General features: G+C 33.3%; 1 protein-coding gene across 7 annotated transcripts in view; it reads right to left on the reverse strand.

The window, feature by feature from the left end:
* The window catches only part of Epha5 (EPH receptor A5), a 325,855-nt gene that overhangs the window by 56,443 nt on the left and 256,698 nt on the right, over positions 1-12,714 (reverse strand). For 5 of the 7 annotated variants that reach the window (XM_005068197.4, XM_005068196.4, XM_013112027.3 and 2 more), the window contains one exon: positions 1,759-1,824. The exons of the other annotated variants lie outside the window; for them this stretch is intronic. In XM_005068197.4, coding sequence (XP_005068254.1) covers positions 1,759-1,824 — 66 coding nt within the window. The remainder of the gene's footprint in view (positions 1-1,758; positions 1,825-12,714) is intronic. 7 annotated transcript variants of the gene reach the window in all.

A 12,714-nucleotide genomic window follows, 5' to 3' on the forward strand; every position in this document is an offset into this window, starting at 1 on the left:
AAGTGTATGGCAAGGTTATATGCAAGTGAGCATAAATGGGCTATTGGACATTTAGGTTGTCTTACTACCAGAAAGTTATAATCTTCATTCATACTTATCTTACATAAATAGAAGGAAGCCAAGATGCCAGATCTTTGTGGATAGGGACATGTAAACTACGAATAAAATTCACTGAATCTTCTCATTTGTACTCCTCACAGGAAAAATGCTTCTATGTGGAAAAATAATCTCTGCAACTGTGGGAATGGCATGATGAATATTTTATAAAAAAAGCCTTTGTAAAACATTGTAGTACCTGAGAATTTGCGTTTTTAACTTAGCCATGATATCCTTTTGTGATCACCAATAATAGAAAACTGAAGATTTTCTTACTTTAAATAATATAAAGATGGATTGGAGTCTATTCTCATTGTTAAATTAAAATTTAATTCACTTAGAATATTGATATAACAATACATTTCATAAGGCATGATACAAGAAGATTGGTTTCACATTTCCTGTAAGGTTTGTACAACTATTCCAAGAAACATGTAATTAATACATGAGCAAGAAGGTAGTTAAGTTGAAAATCTGAGATGAGGATGAATCAAAGAAATCATGATCTATTCAGATTTAAATGTATGAGCCCCATTTACACACACAAATTTAACTCATCAGCAAAAATCAGGTATTCTCAAATAATTTTTGATTACTACATTGATAATGAGAGTAGCAATTTAAAATGCCTCCCCTGGATCAGTGGCTAGTTCACTTGTTGCTCCTTTTGACAGATAGAGTTCATAGAACTCATTGAGTCACACACACAACTCTAGCACAGAGGATCCAGTGCCTCCCTCTGGCTTTTGAGAGCACTGCACACACATTCACAAAGCCAAATTCAGACACACAATATAGATACAGCAAAAATCACTCTTAGATTTCAAAAAAGTCATCACTTAATCTTCTAAATGCATTTTTAAACTGACTTTTATTGACATTTTTGACTACAAATGAAAGTTATACACAAATGCAAGGGTTGGGACTCTAACCTACAAAAGAAATGTCTAGATTATTTTACAATCTAGCTCACTGTGATGCATGAGTCCCTCTAAATGTAACAATGCAGTATTCCTGTCTACCCCATGTTAAAGTATTAAAATTATAAGCAACCACATTTTAATTTTCTTTTGTTTACAAATAATTCAGGTTATTTCAATTGGGCATTGATATATATATATACATATATATATATATAACTTTAGTGGTATCAAAATAGGAATATCACTTCAGATATAAGAAATAATTCAATTCCATTATAATTATATTGTATTTCCTCATCAATGTCACATGTATCCATGATAATTATGATGATAGAAGACTGTGGTCACATTATGGACATTCAATGGTTCTGGGAGACAGAAGGGCGATTTTGTCTGGACAGAAGTAGCATTGTACTTCCATGTATGATATGGATTTCATAGAATGGAACAACAAAAACAGTGACATGTTAAATGGGATAGATCTTGACAGATGCACTCTGCTCTGCTCATAGTATTTTATTTAAAATGACCCGTTGTCAAAATCCTCAGGAGTTTATTTTTCCTGGAATGAGGGCTATCTACTGTTCCGAACTTTAAGTGTAGTCTACTCTTCTCAACTTTAAAGCGTAGCTGGATCACTAACTGGTAAGATGAACACAGTTGGAGAAAGTAAAGAAATGCTGGAGGTAGGTTAGAGAGCAGGACTTCACACAGGTGAGAGGCGGGAGGGAACACTAACCATATTAGGCTTGGATGGGCAACAGCGCACAGGGAAGAAGCCCTTCCACAGCCACATTCGCAGCAACTGAAAAGCAAACAAGAGAGCCCAAGATAAGGAAGCGATCCCACTCCCTCAGAACAGCATTAGACACTGGGTTTCCCTCAGCTGTCTGCGTTTCTTTCCAAGACATAAATTCCTCCACATGTACAATCAATGTTTTTCTCACAGTGCCCTTTAACTTAAGAAATCTCTCAGATTACAAAATAAAGAGTAGTTCAAAGTACCTATTTTTCCTTTCCTTAAAATTATTATTCAGTAGGAAACACAATGAGGCAATAAATTTGAATTGATCTCAATTAAATATAACATGGAAATAAAGATATGTAAAATTAAATCTTTCTTTTTTAATGAATTCCCTCAAAGTTATATCTCGAAGATGCAGGTAGTTATTTAATGGCAGGTTTTGTAGGTAGCCTCAAGTTTAGAGTGAAAACAAGCTCTTACTCTTTCAAACCCACTGATACTTAATGTTAATGAAATTAGTTAGCATAGACTATTGAAAATGTCATGTTAGGTGACTCTATAATATCTTTTGGAAGAACGTCAATTTTAATTTGCATATTTGGATGTTGAAAATTCACTCATAAGTGTATAATTTCAGATTATAGTTATATAAAAGTAAATTGTATATAATGCATACATTTCTGGGAATATTACAACACTGGAAATTACTTTTGATTTTCAAAATACTGATAGTAAATGTCCAAAAATATGAAGTAAATTGTTTAATGAAATGCATTTTATTGGTAGAAACCATGTAAACTTGTGGCAGAATTCAGCAAAGAAGTGATTTAGTGCTTCAATACACTCACTTCCATTTATTTTTATGAACAGCATTTATAGTAATTTCTGGAGAACTGTAATGGAATTCCATTATGATGTCATACAGAGTCAGGTCCAGGCTTACGACTGAAATCATTCTATTTTGAATCTTACTTGAAATGTGTCTACTGCATTTTATATGAAATTTAGAAAGGAAAATAAAGGGTTCTCTAATATATTTCCAAGTGCCTATAAAGACAGATAAGCATGACTAAAAACAATACCAATGAACTTTTCCGACAAGAATATACCGGTCCATATGTTTAATTTATTTCTCCCTCTCCATCCTTTTCCTCTCAAAGCATCATCATACTTTAATTCCAAGTATTCATAAGTGTCTGAGTATTTGATTATCACTTGATAAGTAAACTGATACTGTAACATTTCTTTAAATGCAAATATCCATAATTGTATATTTTTATAAAATTAATTCAAATCATAGTTACCTAGAAACATAGTAGATCATGGCAGACACAAATTTCAGATTCTGTCAATGGGTCCACTGCTCCTGTTCCTGCTTAGCACATAGTCTTCCAGATAGGGCAATGGTTAAAATCTTATGCATGTGACTATAGTGATATATTACTTATTATTTATTGAAGCTGGACTGAGGATTCAAAAAAGCAAAGTCATCCACAAGCCTTAGAAACTCGGCACACACCTTTAATCTCAGCAGTAAGAAACTAGGAGGTGGTGGGACACACCTTTAATCCCAGGAGTCAGGATTAAGAGATAGACAGATCTACACAAGAATGAATCAGTTTAAAAGAGAATTATAGCTCACACCTATAATCTCAACATTAGGGAAGTATATAAAACATAAGCAAGATCTTAGAAAGGCATTCATTCTCCAGCCACACTGAGCAGAGGTTACATTTCAGGCTTGATGAGGGCTTGTGGAGATAGGATCAGCCATTCAGCCTGAGGTTGAGGGAAGAAGCTAGTGGCCAGCTGCTTTGCTTTCTGATACTCAGCTTGAAGTTTGAACACCAGTATCAGTCTCTGGATCTTTTATTAATTCATGTTACATGTAACTTTGTAACTTTCCTAGTGTTCTTGGCTTGTCTCAGCACTTAGATTACAAGTACAAGAACATTGCTCCATGGCCCAGGCCAGCCTATCAGCCTCATGTCTAGTCCTGCTTTACTAAAAGCTGTCACCTTTGCTTGAGTGTGCTTTTTTTTTTTACTTTTTGATGCTGCTAATGCTAGGAGAGAGTGGTGGAGACTTAGATACTACAAACTGAAACAATATCGTTTTGGCCCTGTTTTTTGAGTGTTGGTTTCATGAGATGGAGACAATTTTTAGATTTTGTTGCCTTTATATTCAAAATTTAAATTCAGTAACAACATATTCCTATAATTGCTGTTAAAAATACCATTGCCATATTTACTTATGCATTAATTGTATTTATGCAATACAACTCAACAAATAAAACCAACCCAGGCAAAAGTATTCAGTTGAGTTTAGTAGATAAACGCTGATGTCATTTCCCCTCATGTAAACTATTTCCATGATAAAGGTTTATAAAGAGACTTAGAATTGTTCTTAAGTATGCTATAACAACCAACTGTTATTAGACATCATCTATCAATAATTAGAGTTTTAATAACAAGAAATCAAAGTCAGGACTGTAACAATAATAGAAATATTTTATTCAGTTCTTGGGTTTAAAGTTAGAAATTATTATAATCTTATTTATTAGAATGAATGCCTCTCTTTTCTCCTCTCTCTCTCTCTCTCTCTTTCTCTCTCTTCTACTCCCGTGAAATTTACTATAATAATATAATTTATTCATGAAAAATAAATTTCTTTCACCCGTTACTACAATTTTACTTTGTTTTCGATACATTTAATAAAATAAAGTCAAATAAAACATATACACAAGTTTTTTTTTAATCATTGCTCTAGGTAATTTACCAACTGTCTTTGACTTGTGAGAGGATATGGAAATATTACTTTGATCCATTGGAACTCTATTAGGGCTAAGTAGATATAATTATTTTTTTACATTTTTTAATTTAAATTAGAAACAAGTTTCTTTTACGTGTCAATCCCAGTTCCCTCTCTTTCCCCTCCTTCCCTGCCCCCACCGATTCATTATTTTAGCAATAACATAATCAATGTAAAAAGATAGGCCTTTTGATCAAAGAGTAATTATTTTCATAATTCACATACCATTGCCATATTGCATAGTCTGCTTTTATAATATAAGTGAGCATTTAACTACATGCCAATACATATAGAGAATTTTCAGTGTGATTTTTAAAATTTCCACAAAATATATTTTCTAAGGATTTAGTGATGAAAGGCTTCTTGTATTCAAATGTAATTAAAAATGAGGTTTTGTTTCTATGCATACTTGAAGCAGATAAATAACTCCATAAAAGTCATTTAAAATAAATTCATAGGAGTTTATCACAAGGACACAATAGCACGTAGTCCAGTAAAGGGACGTTTAAATTCAAGCCTTCAAGATAATTTAGAAATTGAAAGTCAAATGTACTACAAATAGCAGTCAATAAAATTTCTGGGAGCTATGGTTGGGCATAGGGACATCTGCATTCTTGGCAGCTCTAAGCACTTGGAACTCTCCAAGTAACTACTGGCAGCTATTGCAAGATGATGCCTATCTATGATTCAAATCATTTAGCTATTTCAGGCTTTCAATTAAAAATAGTTTTGTTTTAATTAAATATTTCTATTTGCCCTTCTAAAGATTTGAATTTGATAATAGTATTTCTGACACATGTATTTGTGACAGGTGAGAGAGAGAGAGAGACAGAGAGAGAGAGAGAGAGAGAGAGAGAATCTTGTGCACCTGTTCCATTGTGAGCAAGATAATCTCATTTCTATAGAAGCATGTGGTTATTTATACCTCAAGGGAAGTGATCATCGAGATCCTAGATCAGAAAAAAAGACTAGAAGCTACGAAGGAGTGACAACTTAAATTGTCAAATAAGGGATCATAAGAATCACATAACAAGAACAATTAGATGCCACCAGATAGAAAACAAAAACAGCAAAGGAGCCAAGTTCAGAAAATAAATATTGGGACAGAAACTGTTTTTAATTTACTATTAAAATAAAAAGGCTAAGTCATTTATTCTTTGATAGTGAATCCACAGAGAAAAACAGTACTCCATACTGGAGCAAACAGAGAGGTGTAGTGCATTTATTAGATAGATGACACTTTGCTTAGTCTCAGTAGAGTTCACATCTTAAATTTTCATTGGCATGGGATAATAAACCAGGAAGTCTCTATAGCTGGAGACCAGGAGTGCCTGGCAGCTTTGGTACTGTGATTCTACATGTTGGATTAAAAACAGTCGTTTGCATTCACTATGTCTGCATTGCTATTGCAATTTACAGCATATAGCTGACAATCCATTTCAAAGATGGGCCTTTGAACTTGTTATGACAGTAAGAGGTCACTGGTATTTGCCACTTTAATCACCACTGGACTGGATGCAAATTTCCTTTGTTATTCACTTCTTTGCACCACATTCTTCCCCACATTCTGATTTCCTTGAGCTACTCTGCAAATTTAAGAAAGTTCATGAAAACTTCTGCTATGGAATTCTCTTCTTGTTGAGCACTGTTTAAAAGAAATTATACAGAACACCAAAGCAAATTTGCACAGTGTGGCCTGTAGCATAAGGCTTTAAAAAATATGACCTAGTTTTCTTCTGTTGCTGTGATGATGCATCCATCAAAAGTAATGTAAATGAGGAAAGGGTTTATTTCTGACTATAGTTTATATTAAGGGAAGTCATGACAGGAACTAAAGGCAGGAGGAATTTGGAGGTAGGAACTGAAGCAGAGACCATAGAGGAACACTCTTTGCTGATTGTCACCTCATGGCTTGTTTAGCTTGTTTTCCCACACAACCAAATAGTAACACTCTAGGCCTGGCACCAACATAAACTGAATCTTCCCATATCAATCATCACTCAATAAAATGCCCCACAAAAGCCCAGAAGCCAACGTGATAAAGGCAATAGTTCAATCTACATTCCCTCCTCCCAGCTTGTACAAAAACTAAACAGTATAGAGGGATTCCTTAAGCAAACTCAGCAATATAAGTTCCATAATACTACTTAAATGTGTACAAGATAGAGATTATATTGCATAAACTGTGGCAAAAAGAAATTATAGGCAAGTCATTTTAAATAGGGAATCAAAAAACACAAAAATTATTACATTGAAAACAATTATTTCTACCTGGAATGATAATGCAAACTACATGAAAGCTAAATAAAAAAAGAAAATAAAGTATTTGAGGACCTCAAACTACACTTCAATTCCTTTATTTCTATTCTGAAAAGCTATATATAAATGATGAGTCACCCCAGGTGTTTCATTTAATCATTCTAATGAACCAAAAGCACTAAAATAGAGTGGAATCCTCCATGGATTCTACAAAGAAGGGTCAACAATAAAACTAACAAATATATTCAAACAGCAATGAATACCATAAATTATCTTGTAAACTTTTGCCTTAGTGGTAGAGCAGTCATCACTACAGGAAAACATTCACTAAAAATCTGTTGTTCACTTTTACAATACAAAAATTATGGCAAAACAGTTTTCTTCTCACACATAATATGCTGTTTCCAATCATAGCTATATTTTATAAGGAGTAGAAATTATTTTAGAAAAGAAAACAAATAATATTAAACAACAAAAGCCAATGACCAAATCTTATCTTAACACAAAAAATGAGGAACCTTGTTTATAAGACAAAAATATCAGTAGTATTTCTATAGCAATTAAAAGCTTCTAGATTCTGTCCATGTTAAGTAATTTTGATGCAATACTTATCCAATAAATACTTTTATTGAATTATGTGTTTGTCTTATAATGGTCTTGGGTAAACTTATTTAAGGAATGAAAGGGGATGATTTATAATTAGCCCATTAATTATCTGAATGTTAATAAAATCTTCTAAAGTGCATGGAAATGCTTATGAACAAATTGTCTCCTTGTAGGTACTTCAAATAATCTCCTGCAATTTGTTTACAATATTAATTTACATTGTCTACAAATGAAGTGTGACATTGCTAGATAATTCCAAATGCTATCACATCTTTTAATTATTCAAACAAGATTTCCTTAATATGCATCTGTAGAGGTTTCAGTTAATTGTAAGGTTAGTGTTATCAAAGTTTCCTATGTACTTTCTTATTTCTATGCCAGTTACTTGAATGGTTTAGCTATGTATCTTACAAAATAGCATAGCTATTGAATTGTCTTTTCTCTTCCTTCTTAGTTCCTGGACCACAATCTTCAAGTTAACTGAAAACAAATCTCAGCTTCCTCTATGTGCCTTCCAAGACCAATCCTGCAGGTAATATCTGATATTTTCCCAAGAAAGATGTTTCTTCCAGAATCAGAATATAATAGAATAACTTTAATTCATATATACACAATATATATGCATGTATATTTAAGACCAATTCTAATAAGGCAATTAAATTAGATGTGCTTTCTTCTTTTCATGAATATTTTCTGAAATTATGGAAGGCCTTGACATGATATTACTAGGCATTCAACCATAGGATGGAAAGCTATATAGATGCTTACAGAAAATGGAGAACATCACCACCTATACAACTTTGACCAATGCCAATAGTAGCAGACCAATCAAATTCTAAAGAAGAATTTTTTTAATTGTCTTACCAGTTTTTATTTAATCCAGAGTAATAGAGATAAACACAGCACGAATATTACTAACTATAGGAAAGCACCCTCAGAATGTTGTAAATATGAAAAATTTTACTGGTTCACTACACAACGTGTACTTTCTTTTAGAATGCCAAGTTATGCCATTTATGAATCCATCAGAATAATGACATTCCTATGCTTCCTCGCTGTTCTGTATCACTGACTTACATAATTGAATGTCTTTTTCTCTGATGTTTTCTTTAAAATAAAAAGAGGAACAGGCAAATATGAGTATTTTTAAGTATTTTTAATTTTAAATATTTTATTAATGACTCATAAAGTATGTTATGCATATTATATTGGTAAATTGTCACATGTTGAATTCACCGAGAAGACAGCTCTGGAAGCAGGGTTGCCATCTTACCACTTTTTCAGAACTAACCATATTAGTCTCAAAATAGCTCGGTCTTCTGGTGTGTGGGTACTGCCCTAATCTGTGATTTCGAGGGAAGACAATAACAGAATAACCCAAGAATACAAACAGATAGTGATTCTCAACCTTCCTAATGCTGCAGCACTTTATAATACAATTCCTCATGTTGTGTTGATCCTTATTATAAAATTATTTTGTTGCTACTTCATAACTACAATTTTGCTACTGTTAATGGATCACAAATTTCTGATGTGCAAACCCAAGGGGGTCACGACCCACAGGTTGAGAACCACTAAGCTAGAAATTATATCAGTTACAATTGATGTTGCTATTTGTGTATGAACAAATAAAAACACTTACAATGGGGAAAAGACTCTGAACAATTAACCATGAAAACCACAACCATGGAAAGATTGGTCAGCAATTTCAGCTTCTCCACTGGTGTTCTGCTTGATGATATGAGCGGTCAGCTTTCTTATCTTATTTCTCCCTGCTGCTAGTATTTCTTCTGCCACTTAGAAGCCTTCATTGAGAAATGACTTCAGCCTAGGGCTCTCTCTACTGGGAACTCCAGTTGGCTATCATGACCGGATTTCCAAAGGAAATTTCTCCTGAAAGTTTCAAGTACCTGATTTGATGATATTCTATTATCTGTCTGTCCATACATCTGTACATTCACTCATCCTATCTATCTGTCTGTCTGTCTATCTATCTATCATCTATCTACTATTTATGTATGTATTGTTTTACTTTGGTTTGTTGCTTGCTTATTAAGCTCATCTATTCAAAACTCAAGGGAAGGATAGGTACTGTAGATCATTTTCATTTATAGAATTGAATAAATAGAGATGATAAACACCATGGAAGCAATATTCTCTTTTTATATAGCAATAAAAAATAAAATATAAATAGTGTCTTGTACCATGAAAATGTAATAATTCAAAAGTATTTGTATGTATTGATATGGGAATTAACCTCTTTATGTTTTAAAATTTTGTTTGTAGATGAGAAAATGAATACAGTTTTTGAAGAAGAAATGGGAGATGAGACTAGCAATGACTGCAGGGAAGTCAAACTTCTGTAACAAACAGACCAAATGGTCAAAGCTTTTAAGGTACCCTCTCCAGTGTTACTTAGATTCTTAGCTCTGGTCATCCTTGTGTATTCCTGGAAATTTCCCTATCACCAGGTTTCTTGATAACCCCATAATGGCCTTCTCTATTAAGTCCTTCCCACAACTGAACCTTCCAAATCCTTCATGTTTTCCTCCCCCTAACTTCTCCCCTTCCTACTCTCTTATCACCCTTCCCCTCCCCTCACACTTCCAATTTCCCTATTTACTCAGATCTTGTCTATCTCCCTTGTAATCAGATTGATGACTACCTTAATTGCCGTCATAGACCCTTTATCCAGTAGCTGATGGAAGCAGATGCAGAAATCTACAGCCAAGTACTGGACTGAACTTCTGGAATCCAGTCATAGAGAGGGAAAAACAATAACATGAGCAAAGCCTATCTGAGCAACTGGGAACTCACTGACTCCATTCTGATAGTTGGGGAACCTGCATAAGACCAAAGGAGGCCCTCTAAATGTGAGTAACAGTCAGTGGGATTGTGCAGTTTATGAGGCCACTGGCAATGGAACCAGTATTTATCCCAAGTACATGTACTGGCTTTTTAGAGTCCCTTCCCTATAGAGAAATACCTTGCTCAGCCTAGATACAGAGGGGGGTGGCCTTGGACCTGCCTAAAATGAAATGACAGACTCGGATATTTCCCCATGGAAGGCCTCAACCTTTCTGAGGATTGAATGGGGGTGGGCTGGGGAGAAGGTACAGGGAGTGGGAGGACGCCAAGAGAGGGAACTGGGATTTGTATGTAAAAAAAAAGTTTGTTTAAAAAGTTTTTAAAAGAGAGAAAAAAGCTTCCATTTTGTCAAAAATCTATTGCAAGAAATAAACAGTATGTGAGGGTTGCATAAATGATGTACTTTTAGATCAGCTTTTTTAATTTTAAGAAAACAATTTTGTTTGGTAAGAAAAGAAAATCAGTAATATCATTTATTATACTAGTAGCCACAAACATTAATGTTATATATTATTCTGTTGAAAGCTATAAGCTACTTTATGTATTTTCTTTATATATATATTTATGTGTATTCATATATTCTATTTATACAATGAAATTTGATCAAATTTGTTTATAATTATTTTATAAATGTAATTGTATAGAAACACACACTGACACACACACACATATAGCCATAATACACTTAAATTACATATTTGAATTCTAGTTGTGATTTTAAGATCCCTACAATATATTTACATGATTAGACACTATAAATATTTTAATGTTATAAAATTTAAGCTAGTAAGATGTGGCTACAAATCAAGCAGAATGACAGAGAAACAGTATAGAAACAAGAACTTCAAGGGATGCTAATGATAGTGATAAACATTTACACAACACTATGGAATTCAGAAGTATAAATCCACAAACACACAAAATGAGCATTTTTCCATGTTATGAAAAAATTACTAGGATAGGAAAGAAACTGGCCTCTTTCAATGATGGACCTTCCCTATATAAAGTTCTAAGATTTTGTTAAGGTGAATGGAAAAATAGTACATACCTGCAATTTATAAAGCAACAAATGTCTAAAACTTGCTTGTATATTAATTAGTATATTTTCCCCAAAATGAAAAGAAATACAAAAAGTGCATACCTATTTTATTCTATTAAGCTAGAAAAAGTATAATAGGTTAGAACAAATTCATGCTATGTTAGAAATATTTATGATACCATGATGTGTAAACAGTTATTCAGCAATATGTGTCAGTGTTCCTACAAATATTCATGTAAACTGACGCTTGTTTGAATTACTCAGATGTGTTCCAAGAACAATAAAATAATAACTGACCAACAACACTGATCCCAAAATAACAGTCAGAAAACTGAAAATAAATAAGTAAAATATGTGGGAAAGGTTAGAAATTACAATACCAATGTGCCATGAACCATTATATTCTGATTTCAAAATATTTTCAATAATTTTATAATTTGAATATGAACTGTCTCTCAAAAAATCTCATTTATCAAAGATTGTTACATGTTTGTGGGATTTGTATAAATGAATATGATATGAAGAATTTGATATTTCATCAAAATATTAAAATAATTCTGAATTTATAGCTTAAACAGTTACTAAATCTTATAGGCATATGTGGAGTAGTTGGGTTCCTAGTCAGTCACCACTATAAGATATATCTTATTACCTACCCACCTTCATCAGTACAACTGTTCTTTGGCTTAGATGGGCAAACCAACTTTGCTCTATCATGACACACTGCTTTATCACATGCACACAGCAACAGTGCTCCTTGACGACACAGGAAAACAAGAAAGCTGTAAGCTAATTTACCTATCACTTAGTATCAGAAGTGAAGTATCAAACAAGTGAAATAATAAGCACCCAGTGCTTAAGGACCTGTGGAAACTAAACAGACAGTAGCTGAAAAATCTAATGCTGGCCAGATGTATAAATCTTCTAAGGAAAAGAATTAATTTAACCAAAGAAGTCCATATTTGCTTCTGGAAAGTAAAACCATCCAGTTACATTAATATCAGAGTAACAAACTGATTCCATAACAGAAGACTGCTTGGAGGCAAGTCAGAGATATTAGTGAATATGGGAATATGTGACCACTATGGAGTGGTTAGTTTTGAGATCACTATGGAAGAGTAAGGAAATTATGATAACTTAAAAAATGGAGAGGATTCCCTAATGTGGAAGTTTCCAAACCTGTCAAGGTATTGATATTATTCCTGTCAGGATGGAAGCTAGGGCAAAATGAGGAAGTTGTGATGACTAATCTCATTATGTATTTGATTGGGTTTGGGATTACCTAGGAAATGGAGATGCACTCCTCAAGGTGTGTTTTTGGAATCATTTTAGAAAGAACTATTAAAGAGAGAAACAACAGAGAGAGA

The sequence above is a fragment of the Mesocricetus auratus genome, unplaced genomic scaffold (assembly GCF_017639785.1).
Source record: "Mesocricetus auratus isolate SY011 unplaced genomic scaffold, BCM_Maur_2.0 Super-Scaffold_100006, whole genome shotgun sequence".
Taxonomy (NCBI): domain Eukaryota; kingdom Metazoa; phylum Chordata; class Mammalia; order Rodentia; family Cricetidae; genus Mesocricetus; species Mesocricetus auratus.